This window comes from Pinus tabuliformis, chromosome 6 (genome assembly GCF_031772625.1).
Source record: "Pinus tabuliformis cultivar Carrire ecotype Pingquan chromosome 6, CPIR1, whole genome shotgun sequence".
In the NCBI taxonomy this organism is placed as follows: domain Eukaryota; kingdom Viridiplantae; phylum Streptophyta; class Pinopsida; order Pinales; family Pinaceae; genus Pinus; species Pinus tabuliformis.
In genome coordinates this window covers 1008642800-1008661989 of record NC_142292.1, presented here as the reverse complement: position 1 = coordinate 1008661989, position 19190 = coordinate 1008642800, and the positions used below count along the sequence as shown (strand labels likewise).

Genomic DNA, 19190 nt, shown 5'->3' with positions numbered 1-19190 from the left:
AGATTAGATTGCATTAGATTGCATGAAATAAAAGGGAAACTAAGCTAGATGCAAAATGTGATTACCTACTCTAAGTTAGTTTTAGATCCACTGCAAGAAAGAAAATCACACAAGAGAACCACACAAGACAATCCCCAAATCAGGAGAGAGATGCTTAGGGGGAAAATTCCCGAACTCCCAAGAAGAAATATAATATTTTATTAGATCCCTTTTGGAAACAAGGGACTGGGGTGGAGAAAAATCCCCTATGAACAAAGGGAATGGAGAGGAACTTGAGGAAGTTACAATGAATTCCCTTGGTAAATCAAGGGAAAAAAATTTCCTTTGAAAATGCATTAGGTCCCTTGGAAAGTCATCGGGTGAAGTAAGGCCTCTTGAAGAGGGTCACAGGAACAAGTATTTCTGGTTTTTTTACAAGGAATGGTTTCAAGGTAGCCTTTATATGCTCCAGTTCCTCCAAGCTGAGCAAAACCCACCAGCACTTCCCCTTGTGAATGTGAAGGTCTGTCAAAAATCATCAAACAAACTATGATAGAAAAATGTCTAAAAGAGGTTAAAACTACCTAAGACTACCTTCATATGCTATGCCAAAATTCTATGTAAGAAATGCTTAGTTTCTACACTACTTGACCAAGGGGGAAACCAAGGAAACTTGGTTTTTCCTCAGTCAATATACTTCTGTTAGGACAGCAATAGTTTTGCAGCCTCATATGTTTGAATTTCAATGTAACACCCAATGAAAAGTAACCAAGAGAATTTAAGATTTAAAGAAAGTAAAGGCGGAGAGTCTTGGGGTTTTTGAAAGTCCTCTCAATGTTCTGTTTCGCAGATCCTTGGACAGTCGTTTGGAGATGCTTGGATTGGTGAAGTAAAGTGCTTCTTAGTGTCTTGAAGGTGGTTGATCCAGCGGAGGATATGACCAACTTCAAGCTGGGAGATACCCTGTAAAACACTAAAAATTTTGCCCACAAATCATTAATAATATAAGTGTGACTTTTACAAAAAGAAGTTGAAATATGCTATTCACAAGTATTTTGCCAAATCAACAAGAGAAATAGTAAGTACTTACTACTCTCTCCTTGGACAACACTGCGTGACTGCCCCTGAGGCCTACACTTACAAGATTTAGAGCAATAAAAACATGAACAAACACAGAGTTACTCCACATATGATTAAACCAACAACACAATTCATTGACCTCCAAAGTCTTTTTATTTATGAAGAAAATATGACAGTACAAAATGGCATATTTCACCCAAAACCATCCTGAACATTGAGCAAATGGGGTTTATTTATACAAATTTGGGAGACAATTCCAAGAAGGAATGGAATGCCAAGTGCCATTGGTGACGATCCCAAGGCTGCCAATGAACTTCCAAGTGCCTGAGCAGCTGTCACAACAGTCCCTGCATACTGGCTGCTAGAAGCAGCATATCTCTTCTTGCTGGCTATGTGTTTGCCGAGTGTTTACAGGTGTCGAAAAGAGTGAGGAGATAGGGGGGTTCTCCCCGCTTAGCTCAACAAATCCCCTGAAAAAATCCATCCTACCCCTGCTGTCGTAAGCTTGCTGTGTGGATCCTCTAGTCTGGCCTGTGTATTGGCATGTGGACTGCCTGTAGAAGCTGTGTAGGCCTGTAGAGGGGACTATTAACTGGCAGCGTAGGAGAGCTAGAGTATGGGGCAGCCACATGTAGAAAACTTGCACCAAACAGGGAGTGATCTTCCTCTTAGCTGCCACCTCAAACTCGGCCCCCCATCTGACTGAACTCGGCCCTCATTCAGTGGTATTTGGTCCCCTTAACAGGCTCTGGAAAGGAGCAATTCGTCCCTCCCTTGTGGGACACTAAATCAGCTTCCATGTCATTACTTTAACTCAGCCTTATTTTCCATTTCACTTGACATGACTATTTGTGACACACAGTCAACTCAGGACACTTTTCTGGGCTGTCCCCAGTTTTTAATTTTTTAATTTCCCTGTTTTTTATATTTATTTTTTACTTTTATGAGTAAAAGTGGGGATTTCATGAGGAAATAATTATTTTTTTGTACCCCAAAGTGGGTGCTAGGATAATATTGGTGCTTTGAATATGAATTTTGAGCACTCAAATGCCATACAACATTTCATGGTGCCACTTTTTACATTATTACGTAGAGATTAATTAAAAATTCCCATTACGCTGGGAATTTTTAATTATTAAAAATCTCCTAAATGGTACATATAAACTCAGTATGTATGTATATATATATATATATATATATATATATAATGAGTCAAGGATGATTTAAAGAATGAGAGGCCTCGGCTTAAATACAGCCTTGGGTGCCTCTTGGTGAATGGCCATGATCTTTGATCATGCCCTTTGTCTAATAAACTATTAATTACAAATAACTAATTTTATATAACATTGCCTTCTTCCCAAAAATTTCTTTGTCCTCGAAGCATACATAACGACGGATGTTGTTGACGAAATGTTTCAGTCTCCCAAGAAGCTTCTTCTTCTGGTAAGTCCTTCCACTTGATCAAGTATTCCTTGATTATACGAGATCAAAGCTTTTTTTCCCTGGTTGATATGATACCTTTTGGCTCTAAATGATCCTTCCTTCATCATCTAAAGCTGGAAGCGTTGTTTGTGCTGATTGATGGTCACCTAAGTCACCTGACACGGGGATTCGGGACACGTAGGATTCGAGATTCGTGGTGTCGGATTCGGACACGCTGATCCCCCGGAACAGGACACGTTATATATTATTTTATTAAATATATATATATATATATTTAAAAAATATACTTATATATTAAAAATTGGATATTATCATATTCCTTACACAAATTTTAATTAATGATACAAATTTATTGATTTCAAACATAGATCTTCATCTATAGCTATTAGCATGCATAGTACATACAAAATTCAAATAAATGTCAGTGGTACTGGTCACATAAATGATAAATCTATCAAAATTTAAATCATGATTCATAATTCATAACTGAAAGACAACTTACAACTACAAGATAGTAAGATAAACACACCGACAACTGTAGTTTTCTCATTAAGTCATCAAATCAAAATGTGTTACATAGGTAGTGTTGGTGCAATGCTAATGGCAAATAGAAATAGAAAATATAAAACAACTACAGGTATACAAGCCTCAAGGCATCAATTTGCATCAGAATCAGCATCACTGTCCCCATCATCATGGTCCCCACTGCTTTCCTCTACATCCTCCTACTCTGCTGTATCCATAGTCGCCTCTGCATCTGCTGGTATGGAGGTTGACCCCTCTAAGTCATCAAATCTAACAGGCTCTAGCACTGGATCATTGAGATCCATGTTGGCCAATGCCAACTCAACAATGGTGTCCAAACCCATATCATTAGGAACAATGTTACTTGGGAGCGGGAGCGAAAGCGGGGAGCGGGAGCGACATATTCAGAAGCTCTTGGTTTGGTGCTCTTGATTAAATACGAGTTCCATACCCTAATACATGACAAAATTCAATGGAAACATTGCAATCCCCCAATCCTAAAATCCTGAAAAACTGATAAGTCTGCTGGATTTTGAATGAAATCTAAAATTCTACTTTCTCCATATGAAATCCAATGAGGCTGGAAACACTCTCAAACATCCTGAGTCATTTCATGGTAATGTTAAAAATTTAAGTAAAAGGATGAAAATGAAGATTAAGGAGAATGTCACTTTTACTTTAAGAATTTAACATTACCATGAATAGCATATCAATACTAGGGCCTAGACTTGATCATGAAGCTGCCAAAATGCTTTACTCCTTGCTCCAACAGCACAAATCACTTGCCAAATGACAATTTTAATGAGAAAACACGCCCTTTTCATTCCCGCGCTGAGCTTAGCGAGTCCTGGAAACCGGACACGTGTCCTAAAATCGCGACACGCTTTTGGAAATCGGACACGCCCTCGGACACAATGTGTCCTGTGATTTGGACACGAATCCGGACCGAATTGTGTCGGATTCGCCGGATTCGGGATTCGCAGGGGGTTTAGGACGAATCCAGTGACTTAGATGGTCACCAAGTGCGCTTTTAAGGCAGGATAGATGGAAGATGTTGTGGACACGACTTTTATCCGGAAGGCTTAAATTATATGCAACTTGGCTGATCTTTTTGTTGATCTGATATGGTCCATAGAACTTTGGTGCCAATTTATTTTTTCCTTTTTGTATCGCTGGACCTTGACAAATACGCATTCTCCAACTTCAAATTCTCTCTTGGTTCTGTTTCGGTCAGCTTGCTGCTTCATACAATTTCTTGCATTATTTAAATTTTCTACTAGAGTTTGAACGATTTTTTGGGTTTCTTCTAGTTGGTTTTTAACAGCTGGTAGATTTGTCTAGACAGTAGGTAGATCCTTCCATTTCAGAGGTTCGTATCCATACAAAGCTTGGAATGGAGTCATTTTTGCTGACGTATGGTAAGTAGAATTATACTGCCATTTAGCGAGATGCAACCACTGAACCCACTTATTTTGTTTTTCTGTAGCGTAACAATGTAGGTAGGCTTCCAAACATTTATTGATAACCTCTGTTTGTCCATCTGTTTGAGGGTCGTAAGTGGAGCTCATATTTAGGTAGGTTCCTATATGGTTGAACAATTCCTTCCAGAAATTACCCTAAAATTTGGCATCTCTATCACTCATAATGACTTTCGGAAATTTGTGTAATCTATAAATATTTTTGCAAAATATCTCAGTGATTTGTTTAGCTGAGTCTGATTTCTTCATTGCAATAAAATGAGCATATTTGGTGAGTCTGTCGACTACTATGAAAATCTTATCTTTGCGATCGGGTACAGGTAACCCTTCAATAAAGTCCATTGATATTTCTTCCCATTTCTGATTCAGAATGTTTAAGGGGTGAAGTAATCCAATTGTCATAATATTTTCACTTTTATTTCTTTGACATTTGTCACATTCTATTTCTAAATATCGTGACTCATCCCCTTCCAAAAGAATGATTGATGTGCATTGTAGTAAGTTATAAAGAATCCCACATGTCTGGTTGACAGTGAATCATGTGACTCCTTGAGTATCTTGGATTTAAACTTAGAGTTTGAATTCAGATAGATTCTTCCTTTGTACCATAGAATATCGTTCTTCCATTCAAATTTTGAGTTGTCTAAAAGGTTATTGATTATCGCAGTTATTTCTGGGTCCTTGGCATACTCACTTCGAATCTCATTAAGCCACTCAGGAACAACAACCAAGATTGCAGGTATTGTTGGTTCTTCGTCCTTTCTGGATAGGGCATCTACTACTACATTGTCTTTTCCCTTTTTATATAATATCTCCATGTCAAAGGCGACAATTTTTTCAATCCATTTTTGTTGTTCTTCGGAAAGTGTTTTTTGTTGGAGGAGGTGTTGGAGACTGTTATGGTCTATTCGAATGGAGAACTTACTTCCCAAAAGATATTGTCTCCACTTGGCCAGTGCATGCATAATAGCGAGCATTTCCTTGTTGTATGTGGATTTAAGACGTTCTCATTTATTGAGCTTCCTACTTTCAAAAGCTATTGGACACCCTTCTTGCATTAACATTGCTCCTATACCGAACCCGAAAGCATTGCACTCAATGATAAATGGTTTAGATAAGTTGCCAATACAGGGGCATTAGACATAACTTCTTCAATTCTTCAAAGCAACTTCCTGCTTCCTCATTCCATTGAAATTAATTCTTCTTTAAAAAGTTTGTTAGAGGTGTAGTTATATGTGCGTAGTTTTTAATAAATCTTTGGTAATATCTAGTCAATCCTAAAAACCCTCTTAGCTTGGATATAGTAATTGGTTTGGTCCATTCCTTTATAACCTTGATTTTATTAGGGTCCACTTTTACTCTTTCATGGGATATTACGTGTTCGAGATATTCTATTTCTTCCTTCCCAAAGGTGCATTTGGATTTCTTGGTGTAGTGTAAGAACTTTATCTAGATGTTGTAGGTGCTCCTTACAAGGTTTACTGTAAATTAAGATATCATCAAAGAATACTAATACAAACTTCCTAAGATATGGACAGAATAACTCGTTCATAGTGGCTTGGAATGTTGCTGGTGCATTTGTTAACCCAAAGGGCATTACTTTAAATTCGTAGTGACCTTTGTGTTCGAAACATAGTTTTTGGTATGTCTTCCAACCTGATTCTGATTTGGTAATAGTCTGACCTTAAGTCCAATTTTGAGAAGTATTTTGCGCCATGTAGTTCATCCAACATTTCATCGATAAAGGGAATTGGGAATTTGTTTTTAATCGTTATTTTGTTTAATCCTCTATAATCAATGCATAGCCTGAACGATCCATCCTTCTTCCTTACCAATACCACTGGAGCAGCATACAAACTCTTACTTTTTGAGATGATCCCACATTTTAAAAGGTCTTGGATTAATCTCTCAATTTCAGTCTTTTGGTGATGCGGATATCGATACGGTTTGATGTTGATGGGGTTTGATCTTGCTTTGACTTCTATTGTATGCTCGATTTCCCTATTAGCCGACATTTTCATGGGTAGATCTTGGAATACTTTTTCGTGCTTCTGAATTAGCTCTTGTACTTCTGGTGACTCTTCGCTGATCACTTTTGTAGATAACATTTCTAATTGGTGACATTGTACTACATAGGTTGGTGCTCCTTTTCGAATCATTTTCATCATCTGGGATGACGACACGATTTGATTTTTTGGTGCTTGGAATCCGTATAACTTGTACCTCTTCCCTTCCCATTTAAAGCTTATAAACTACTTTTGATGGTTGGCAAAGTGCCTAGGGTTTGTAGCTATTGGATACCTAAGACCACATCTACTCCTCCTAATGGTACAATGTAGAACAGAGATTCTAAATTGAAGTCTTGAATCTGCAATTTGACCTTATGGCATTTCCCTACCTTTTCAATCTTCTTATCGTCGGCTACCATCACTTGCATGTTGGGCATGGGAAATGTGAAAATGTTGAGTCTCTTTGCCATGGTTGAGTCTAAAAAATTGTGGGTGCTACCGTGTCGATGAGAACCATTACGTTGTTTTTCTTGATATGTCCTTTAAATTTTAAAGTTTGGGGTTGTGATATCCTTGTCATAGCCAATAATGACACTTGCGGAATGCTTTTGTCATCTAGTTCTAGATAGAATTCTGGGGCATCTTCTATTCCTTCTATCTCTGATTCATCACTGTTTGAATCATTAGTTGCTTTACAGTTATATAGGTTCTTTGTTTCTTTTCCTTTAGCACACCTATGTTTAGGGTCCCACTTTTCGCCACAGCGTTTGCACTTGCCTTCTTTCATCCTTTGCATTTCCACGTTAGATTTTTCTCCTTCACGAAGATGTCGCGGAACATATTTTGTATTATCCGTATTTGCAGCCCGGGGAAATATTCGTGTCGAATATACTCTTTTCGACTTTGACCATAGTATCTTTTCAAATTTCTTTCTTAAACTTTTGCTTTTTGTCTGGCTACTTCTATCGATGTAATGTCATGAAGCTCAAATTCTACTCGTAGATGGGTTTTAAGTCCAGAGATGTACGATTGGATTAGACGAGATTCTGATAACCCAAGTACTCGTGTTGCTAAGGTCTCCCATTCTCGAGTGTATTCATCCGCATCTCCTTTTTGTCGCAATCTGATGAGTGTTGAAAAGAACTCTTCTTTCTTGACACCTTGGAACCTTTTAAAGAACACATGCTTAAATTTTCTCCAACTGATAGTGAGTGTCGTCTTCTTCCACCACATATACCAATTATATGCTTCGCCTTCCATTTTCATGGAAGCATGCCTAATCTTTTCGTCATCATTATCAATATCGTAAATCTCAAAATATTATTCTGCTTTATCGAGGCACGCAATGCTGTGTTTTTCGTTACCGTCGAACTTGGGTAGCCAAAATTTTTTCTCTTCGTTGATATGTCGCTAACGGTGGAGTGAAAAAAGGGTATTGATTAGTGAATGGATTCTGGAGATGCTTATTTTGAAAATTTGCGTTACTATTTTCTTGATGGTGTGGATGATTTTTTTTGGGGACTTGGTTTTTCCATGAGAATCAGCTGAATTTGTTGAGTCTGGTGAATTGTGTTGTTGATTACCTTCATCATTTTGGAATATTTGTTCAGGTGTAATATTTGTCTTGTCAAAAATAGCGGTAAGTATTGTCGTTCTCTGATTATGATACATTTTGGATTCGATATGTTTCTGCCCGAGTTGTCTTTCTATCTAATTTGTCGTATCTTGAAGCTTCTTGATATCGTCGGAATGTTCGGTAACCTTACACTCGAGATCGACTAATTTTTGGTTAAAATCATTGGAATGGCTAGTAATTCTATTCTCAAGATCAATCAATATTTTGCTGAAATCGGTCATTGTCATCGACGACATTGAACAAGTTTGTGGGGATGTATATTTGTTTGCCAGTTTAAGCTTTCTTCCTTAATTTGAACTAATTTTTTTTTTTGTAAATTAAATTAATGATATATTGAAATTATTTTTATAACATATAGTTATTTTTTTGACTTAGTTATTGGAGAATCCACAGTAAAAACCATTTTCCATCAACGTTTCAAATCCCAACCGGGATCCATCATCAGGACTTCTTGAATGTTGATAGTAGAAGAGATTAATTTAGGTATTTAAATAGTTATGAGGAGAGTAGATTTTAGGATGATTTTAATAATATTAATTGTAGATTTTTGAATAATTTTTTGATTGATTATTGATGAGTTAATTTATTAATCTAAATTATTATTATTATAATCCTTAATCTTAATATTACTAAACCTTAATAATAATCTTAATAATTAATATTAATAACTAAGGTAGTAATCATTATTATAAATATTTAGTAATTATTATACTAATAATTCATATAAGCATTTAATATTTAATAAATGTTAGTATAATATTATTAATTTTAATTTAGTATGTGAAATATTTATTTTTAATATATATTAGTATTTAATGAATAGTAATACTAGTATATTGTATTAATATTAAAATTATTTAAAATATATTAATATTAATAATATTAAAAATCAATATTAATAACTAATACTTGATAATTAATAACTAATACTTGATAATTAATAATTAATAATTAATTAATATTTATAAATAGATTAACTAATTAATAGATTTTAATTAATACTTAGTAATATTAGTATATTGTATTAATATTTAAAATTATTTAAAATATATTAATATTAATAATAATTAATATATTAAAATTAATTAATATTAATAATATTAAAATCAATATTAATAATTGATAATTAATAATCACTTAATAATTAATAATAAATAATTAATATTAATAATTAAAATAGTAATCATTATTATGAAAAATTTTCTAGGACATGCTTAATTTTTATAACTAGTTTAACTAATAAATAGATTTATTAATAGATTTTAATTAATACTTAATGATAACAAATTATAATAATAGTTAATTCTAATAGTAATAACTATTATCATAATTATTATTGTAAATGTTGTAATTAAATACTAATTGTTATTATTTATTATTATACTTAAATTATTATAGCAAAGCTACTAACTACTAATTATTAGAATAGGAGAGGGATACCTACCCACTGATTGCTATACCTGAGATGTATTGGTGATCTTAATTTCTCTGATTAAGGGAAGCCAGCTTCCACTAATCTCCATGCCATTGTCTCTGTTGAGATTATGTGGATGTTTGATAATTTCAAGAGCTTCTCTAATCTTGTATGCCCACGGTTTAGATAGTGGTGTTCGTAGCTCAACCAAGCGATGGTCAACCTGAGATGCAGGCGCGGGGAATGAGGTACAGACGCACGGTGGGAATAGTGGTGGAGATAGCGGTGGGGTGAGGTGGTTGGGACTAGTGCGGACGACGAAGGGTAAGAACGGAACACAGAGAGTGCGGGGATTGCGGACAGGTGCTGCTAACAGGACAACAAGTAGAGAACGGGGATGATAAGAAAGAAACGACAGGGTGGATGCAGACAAGGAGGCAACGGGAGATGCAGAGGGAATCGAGACGTGACATGAGCAACAGAGTGTAATCAGAATGATGGGAGTTAACAGTGGAGTGAATGGTGGCCGTTAACAATGGAGTGGACATTTTTGTTTAGTGCCTTGCGGGAGAACCAAACTTCTCTGATAACACATGGTACAAATAAACTCAGTATTAAATAGAATATATATATATATATATAGATATATATATATATATATATATATATATTCCCTTGGAAAAATCTGGGCAAATCAATCCTGAAAGGAATCTTTTAAAGCCCATCGACCAGACTAGCAAGGCCTAACCCTAAGGGCGTCGAGGAGAATTGACCCTATCACCTCCCGATTGGTGAGGTACTTAACAATGGGGAATCGACTAGTTGAGCTAACCCTTGGGGCTAGAATATATATATTTATTTATAATGATTCAAGGATGATTTACAGAATGAGAGGCCCTAGCTTAAATACAACCTTGGGTGCCTCTTGGTGAATGAGCATGCCCTTTGCCAAATAAACTATTAATTACAAATAACTAATTTTATGTAACACTAAAATACCTAGTCAAATTCGATAAAACTCTGGGGAATGCCTAGCTTGGTAATATTATATACAGTGTTCCACGAGGTTGCGTCCCCCCACCTGGGGGTCGAGTTTCCTAGCTCCCCCGTGCTCCGGGGACTTGGGGGCAAGAGGTGGTCGTTTCCCCACGCTCCCAAAAAACAGGGTATGCAAGGAAACTTGCCAGGGGTTGTTTCCTCCATTTTGGGGTCATTTCTGCAAAAGGGGGTAGTAAGGGGTCGTCGGGGGTCGTTTCCATTGACTAATTTTGAATTTTTTTAACGATTTTTTTTTCAATCATGATTTTTTTTTTAAATTGTTTTGACTATTTCTAGGTGCAAGGGTTTTATTTTTTTCATTGTTGAAGCTCGATGCCCATCAACTTTCTAACACCGCCATCGCTGTTGCTGGACGTCGACGCCATCGAAACCTGGACACTGGACGCCATCGTTGCTAGAACTGGACCTGGACGCTGGATGCCGTTGAAACCTCTGTCTCTACTGCACGCTGTCGAAACCTCCTTCACTGCTGCACGCCGTCGAACGACAAAACCACCTCACCGTTTAGTGTTGATTCTTCATTCTTGAATCACTACTTGCCTCGCGAATTCAAAGTTTGCACTTGAACTGCAGGCAGCGCAAGGACTTGGGGACTTTGAAGTTTTTTTTTCAGTTGCACTTTAACTGCAGGCAGTGGCCAGCCCATCAACTTTGAAGTTGAACTGCAGCCCCCATCGACTTTACCTGGCCACAGTTTGCACAGTAAGTAATATTAACAATTTAACATTGATGAGTGCAGCTTGTCACTGCTGGTTTTTTTCATATTTTTTTTTTTGTAAATTGTAATTTTTTTAAAATTTTCTATGTTGACTGTGTGCCGTTAGGTTGTCATTGCGTTTTATTTTTCGATTTTTTTTGTAAATTTTAAATTTTTAAAAATTTTCGGTGTTGAAACTTGACTTTGCCCCTCACTGTGTTTTTTTTTCATTTTTCTTGTAATTTTTTTTTCTTTGTTTTGTTTATTTATTTGATTGTTTCTTGTTTCAGTGTTGACTGTGTATTAATTTTAAATTTTTCTTGTAAATTAAAAAAAAAAAAATTAGTTTTGAATGTGTGTTGTTAGTATTAGTCACTTTGTGTAATTTTTTTTTTTTTTATTTTTTTTCTAGAAAGAAAATCATGATATTATATTGAGGATATATAAACAAAATGTTCAGATAGTTCTGAAAGAGTTGGATGAACTCCTGATCTATGTATCAATAATCACTATGCATATGCCATAAAGCGGCAAGCCTAAAAGTTTTATTAAAAATAAAATTTAAATTTAAATGGTAAACCCTTGTTGCAGGCTGCAACCTACAGGCTACAAGTTACATTCAACTTACAACTATGAGTCAGAGTTATTCTGGGAACAGTAGGAACAGTGATAGCACCTACAGTGGTAGTGAGCCATAGGACACACAAGAAGAAATTGAAAACAATCATAGGAGGGCAAGAAATCAGAATAGGCCTTTGCATGGTGTAGATTTTGAAGGCCCACCAAGAGATCTGGAAAAATTTGCAAAGGGGACATTTAATCCTTTAAAACCGCTTCTAATCTATGTAACCAAACTTTCGAAAAAAATCCAAAAGTTGGTGGTGGCTCAAGTGATTGGGTCTGCAATATTTGTGGACATCACTTTGTTGGCAGCTATACCAGGGTGAAGCAACATATTTTGGCTATTACATGTAAAGGAGTCAATATGTGTCCCTCAAAGAACCTGAATTCAGCTCAAAGAGAGCAACTTTGGAGGCTAGAAAGGGCAGCCACTGGAAAAGGACTGTTTTCTAGTAGAAATGTTGATCCATCCACAAATATGCCTCCATCCAGTGCTTCATCAAAAAAGACAAAGGGTTCTACTGGTGCATCTCGTTCTTGTGCAATGGGTGCTACAATGTCTAGGATGTACAATGTTCTAGATCGAGATGACACAGATGATGCAATTGGCAAATTTCTTTTTGCCAATGGAATTCCCTTCCATGTTGTTTGTTCTCCTTATTACAAGGAAATGGTCCAAGCAATTGCAAGAATAGGGCCTTCATATGTACCACCCGAAGAACATAAGCTAAGAACAACAATTTTAGATAGACAAGTGTCCAAAATTAATGTGCAAAAAGAGAGAATGAGACAAACATGGTTGAGGTTTGGTTGCTCTATTGTTATGGATGGATGGATTGACATCTGAAAACGCCCACTAATCAACATCATAGTGACATCTTCAGAAGGTCCATTCTTTTTTAAAGCTGTTGACTGCTCTGGAAAGCGCAAGGATGCATCTTTCCAATTTGAGCTTCTTCGAGAAGCTATAGAGGATGTTGGGCCTAATAGTGTGGTGCAGGTTGTGACAAATGCAACAACAGTTTGTAGATCAACTGGGTTATTGATTCAAAGCAGGTATCAACATATTTTTTGGACTCTTTGTTGTGTGCATGCACCCAATAATGCACTGAAGGACATTGACAAGATTCAGTGGATATCAAACTTGGTGACAACTGTTAGAGATGTGCAAATGTTTATCTGCAACCACCACACCTCCTTGGCCATGTACAGGGCTCACACAAGGAAGGAATTCCTCAAGCCCATTGATACTAGATACGCTAGCTATTTTCTCTTATTGGAGAGGATGCTAGAGGTACAAGCACCTCTACAATCCTTGGTTATGAGTTTAGAGTGGGGAAGGTGGTCAGAATCAAAGACAGACACGGGGAAAAAGGTCAGGCTTCAGGTGTTGGACAATGATTGGTGGGCAGATTGTTCTTATTTGGTGTCATTCTTGGGCCCTATTATGGAGGTCATTCGTTACACTGATTCAGATGCTCCTAGTCTTGGAGAAATCTATGAGACCTTTGATGGCATGTTGGGTCGTGTGAAGGTAGCCATTCAGCAGAGGGAGCCCTCATTAGAGTTCTATACATCTCAAATTCGACCCATCATTTAGTGTAGGTGGGATCGCATGAACACACCTTCACACATGGCAACATATGAATTAAACCTAAAATGGTGTGTTGAAAGGCCTGGGCGGGTGCCTCCTATTGATGATCCTGAGGTGAAGAATGGATTCCTAGATGCAATTGCAAAGATGTACAATGAGGAGGAGGCGGCAAGATTTCGAAGACAGTTTGTTCAGTTTGCATTTCTTAGTGGCTCCTTCAACACACGTGGTGCGCAGGCAGATCGCATAGATCTAGCCCAAGATGACCCGATTGGTTGGTGGAGGGTGCATGGGGATGGTGCTTCAGAGCTCAAACATCTAGCTATGCGTTTGTTGTCTCAGATTACTAGTTCCTCTACAACAGAGAGGAATTGGTCCACATTTAGCTTCATTCACTCTATCAAGAGGAACAAGCTTACCTCTAAAAGAGCTGAGAAGTTAGTTGTTGTGCACAGTGCCCTACGTCTTGAGCATAGGAAGACACTTGAGTATTTGAAGGGACCAACAACACGATGGGATGTTGATCCAAAGGATGATGCACATGTAGATATGGAGGAGAGACTTGATGAGACATAGATGGGGTTGGTTGGTGTGCCACTTAGCATGTTTGAGAATGCAAGTGATTTTGATTCAGAGGGTGATATGGTTGATCCTGATTTATTCATGCAACAGATGGATGCAAAGACTAGCGGGGCATTACCTTGAGCAATTATGCTTATTTATCTTTTGATATGTTCTTATGTTATTTTGACTCTATAAAATTAAATTTTTTTACTCTTGATGTATCAAACTCAGTGTTGTGAAAATCGCGATTAAATCGCAATTTAATGAAAAAATCGTGATTTTTTCCTTCTGCCGATCAAATCGCGATTTTTATACGAAAAAATCGCCAGTATTTTTTTTTTGCCGATTTTTACTGAAAAAATCGCTATTTTATGAAAAAATCGCGATAAAAACTTAAAAAATCGTCGGGGGTCGCGACAGCATAGTTTTATAATGTTTTTTTGGGTTTTTTCATGCAATTTTTTTTGAAAGAAACAAATAATTTTTGAGTGGGGCAGCTTAATGATCAAGTCTAGGCCCTAGTATGGATATGCTATTCATGGTAATGTTAAATTCTTAAAGTAAAAGTGACATTCTCCTTAATCTTCATTTTCATCCTTTTACTTAAATTTTTAACATTACCATGAAATGACTCGAGATGTTTGAGAGTGGTTCCAGCCTCATTGGATTTCATATGGAGAAAGTAGAATTTTAGATTTCATTTAAAATCCAGCAGACTTATCAGTTTTTCAGGATTTCAGGATTGGGAGATTGTAATGTTTCCAGGTGACACCACCTGCCCGGGCTACCCCTGCCACCAGTAGAGGACGTGGTCTACCTCCTATAGCTCCTACTTCTAGTTCTTCAACTTCTAGAGCACATCAGACTCCACTGCCATCTCCACCAGCACAAGCACCAGCATCTACATCTAGAGGGAAAGGGAAAGTTGTGGCATTTTTTCGCAAGAGGGGTAGAGGAAATCAATAAGATTAGACTTTCATTTTATTGTATATGACATTATGACATGATGAGATACATTATCATATTTTTTGTTGATATTTTGAGGCTGAGTTGGGACTTAGGAGTCAGGACTTACTATTCAGGACATGATTCAATGTTATGTGTGATTTTAGCGCTAGAAATGATATTAAACATCTTATATATTAGTTTTTTTTATCATATTTATGTTTCAATGTATTTATTTTATGTTGTAGATGGTTTAGATATTAAAAAAATTGAAAAAAAATGAAAAAAAAAAGAATATTTTTGTACCAAACGATTTTTTCCCGATTTTTTCCGATTTTTTCCGATTTTTTCCGATTTTTCCGATTTGTTCCCCGCGCCGATTTAATCCCGATCGCGATTTTCACAACATTGATCAAACTTGACTTTTTAATTTTATAATTTTATTTCAATATTCAACATTCAATGTTCATAGTTGGAAGTGGAACATCAATATGGTATAAAGTTTAAAACTTTAAACATTTATAATTTATGATAATTATTAATGATGTATGATTATAATTTAATAGTTTATATGATAATTATTAATGATATCAATGATCATGCTTTTGGTTTTAAATTTGTTTCAGTTATATGATTCATCGATTTATATTTTATATTTATAAGTTTTTAAGACCCCAACGCCCCCCCACGTTCACTAAAAATTGGTGGGGAGCTTTTGCATAGGCCTCTCTTGCATAACCCCACTCCCTCGCCTCCTCGTCCCGGAAACTTGGTGGAACATTGATTATATATACATTGACACTAGACTTAGAACACACTCAAGGCCTAGCTATTAAGCCACACTCCAGCTTTGGAGGTATATGAGTGAAAAAACTCGACTAGTTATTTATCGCTAAAGAGTGAAAATAATTAGTCAAGTGAAAAAAACACTCTAGAGTGGATTCACTTAGTAACCAGGTCCCAAGTTGTCTAAGTCTGTTACATAAGTTCATCATGCTAGTGTCATTCATTACAATTCGAGAGAGAAGAGAGAGAAAAGGGGCAAATATGCCTTGCTGGACACCTGATCTTCAAAATTTTTTGTAGGTGCCTTGTCCATTGGGAAATGGAATCTTCGTTTCCTGCCATGTACATATGAGCAGGTAACACTAATGACCATGCATAGTGATTAGTTAGAGTTATTTATCGAACGGCATCTATCCAAAAGCCATTATGAACCTTCATGATTTTTAATTTGCTTATATAAATACTCGTTCCTTTCCATCTTGGAAGCAATAGAGCAAGTAATGAATTGAGTTTTCAGCCAAGTCTAAGTTGTCTCCTTGCTTGTGGGTTTATCTTGGTGTTCTAACTTCTAAGTGCATCTGTAGGATTGTTGATTGGAAGAGATCCCATTGCAACACGAGATAGGCTAACTCCCCATCCTCTCTCATTTTGTTTTGGGTTTATTCCATTGCTTTTCTGCAGTTGGTTTGATGTTTTTGGGGTTCTGATCTCTTCATTTTAGCAAGTGAATGGTAGATGCTGGAATGCTAGCAGACTTGTAGCGGTAATTCCTTTTGAACAGATAAGTGTTCTTTTGATTTGCTATGGCATAAACACAGAAAATATGAAATATAACATCGCCCATTCTTCTGAAGAAAGGTGAATTGAAAGCTACGTTGGAATTTTACATCCCCAGATCAGCACGTTGGTAGGATTTTAGTGGTGCTTTTGAGTAGGAATCTGAACCCTAGCAAGTTACCCAACATATAATTTGACTATTATTCATTGTATAAACTGGTTATACATTTCTGTGTAAATATTCTGATTCAACCAAACATTTTTAGATGTATATAAATGATTAACTTTATTTATAACAAAAGTCTGATATCTTATTGTGTAGTGGTTTTTGTTTTGTTTCAGGATGTTGCAGGTACATTGGCAACTGAGGAGGCTGAGGACTTGCCCCAAATCACAAAATTGCGTTCTGCTCTTGAATCAATTGACCATAAACGCAGAAAGGTCAAGATTAATCTATGTTAATCAAGATATTGTTAAAACGGTTTTGCTTGTTGCATTAAAATGTAATGTTCATATGGGTCTGATGTTGCATGAGAATCTATTTTGGTGACTAACGGAATTTCCTGTTAAAGCATTTTATCTTAGTTTGTTGAGATGCTTCTCCCAGTTTTAACTATAATGACCACAACTAGAAATGAAGTGACTATATGCCTTCCTGTTGATGCACATCCTGGAAATGTTTCCTATCCATGCTGCAAGTCCAGAGCCATTTAGAGATTATTTACTTCTTGACCATATAGTGCTGCAAATCCAATGTGACTTAGATGTTAGTTACTAGACCATATCAAGATAAAGAAGACTAATTTCAATAATGATTTATTTTTGAAAATTTTCCATTTATTTATTAAATTTTTTAAGTTTTTGATTTTCAGCTGTTACAAAAGATGAGAACAGATGTTGCAATACTGACCAAGGAAGGAGGAGGATCACCTGTACGAAATCCTTCAACTTCAGCTGAAGATTCCCGATTAGCGTCACTTATTTCACTGGAGGATATTTTGAAGCAAGTTGAGGTTATTGCTCCCTAATGCTATACTACCTTTTGATGTATCCATTGTTGACCAGAAATTTCTTGATGTACATTTGTACACAATCTAGGGAATAAAAATATTAGTAGGTGCAAATAGTTAACCTAATATGGGGATCTTTGTCTTGTTAAATGGTCTAGGGTATATGGATGTAAGCAATATATTTATGAATATGTTTGCAGGAAATACAAAAGGAAGCTTCATGTAAAGTTGTATTCACAGATAGGAAGGAAGCAATGTTCAGAATACTGGATGAACTTTCAGAGCGAATGCCTTCACTTCTTTCTATTGATCATCCTTGCGTGCAGAGGCACCTTGCAAATGCCAGGAAACTTGTTGAGGTGAGATTCCCGGTGTTTTAGGTTTCCACTAGCTTCCAGAGGAGTTGCACACTTGTAAGTGCATTCGTAAGGATTTAGATGAATTAAAATTGCTAGCAGTGCTTTATTTTCTTGCAAGCTAAATTTTTCTTACGTTACAATTAATCAGTTCAGAAGTTTTGAGAGGATCATAGGTTAATGGTTCTGGCTGTTTGTTACAGTCACTGGAAGAGAAAACGGGGCCAGTCCAGTCTTCTTCCATGGATGGATCACTTGGAGTGGGGAATGATGTAGTCCAGTGGAGTGTATTACAGTTTAACACAGGTTCAACCACACCTTTTGTGATTAAGTGTGGTGCAACTTCTAATTCTGAGCTTGTTGTTAAAGCACACACTAAAAGCCAGGACAAGAACGGTAAGGAGATTGTTACAGTTGTGCCGAAGCCATCAGTCTTAACGAATATGGACTTTACAGAGATGAAACAAGTGATTTCACAACTTCCAGATTCTTTGAGCCAGCTTGCCTTAGCAAGAACGGCTGATGGGACCAGGGCAAGGTATTATCGACTGTACAAAACATTAGCTATGAGAGTTCCTTCAATGAAAACCACTTTATCAGAACTTGAAAAGGAGGAACCATCGAGAGATGGACTAAATCCAAGCACGCCATCCAACAGACCAGCCCAGCTCCGAAGAAAATCTGATAGTGATAACATGTCAGATGTTACGCGGTGATATAAGTTTATGTAATTTGTTTTGGGTCTATGTTTTAGGCAAACTGTACATTGGAGATCTTTGTATTGAATAGGTTAATTGATGAGTCAAAGAGAGAACTATTGATACACTGGAGAGTGTACCGGTCACATTGTTGCTGGCTTCTTGTCCAGATATGTCGGGTGGTTTTATCTTTCAACTCGTGCAAAATTTGTCATGCCATGTTGACAAGTATATTGATATATCTGTATTTATATTTGACACTTTAAAAGGAAACGCTTGCATAGTGAAGGTGCCAATAGATGTATCTTTTCTTTTGTAGAAGTTCTTTATTAAAGTCAACATGTTGTGAGTCAAAGAGAGAACTATTGATACACTGGAGAGTGTACCGGTCACATTGTTGCTGGCTTCTTGCCCAGATATGTCGGGTGGTTTTGTCTTTCAACTCATGCAAAATCTGTCATGCCATGTTGATAAGTATATTGATATATCTGTATTTATATTTGACACTTTAAAAGGAAA

The 19190-nt window shown here is 36.5% G+C and overlaps 1 protein-coding gene across 2 annotated transcripts in view; it reads left to right on the top strand.

The window, feature by feature from the left end:
* Positions 1-18985, top strand: part of LOC149262413 (kinesin-like protein KIN-14L) — a 310043-nt gene extending 291058 nt beyond the window's left edge. For both annotated transcript variants that reach the window (XM_089424447.1, XM_089424441.1), the window contains 4 exons: positions 16950-17048; positions 17480-17620; positions 17818-17976; positions 18177-18985. In XM_089424447.1, the coding sequence (XP_089280573.1) occupies positions 16950-17048; positions 17480-17620; positions 17818-17976; positions 18177-18689 (912 nt within the window). In that variant the 3' untranslated portion in view covers positions 18690-18985. The remainder of the gene's footprint in view (positions 1-16949; positions 17049-17479; positions 17621-17817; positions 17977-18176) is intronic.
* The last annotated feature ends 205 nt before the right edge of the window (positions 18986-19190 follow it).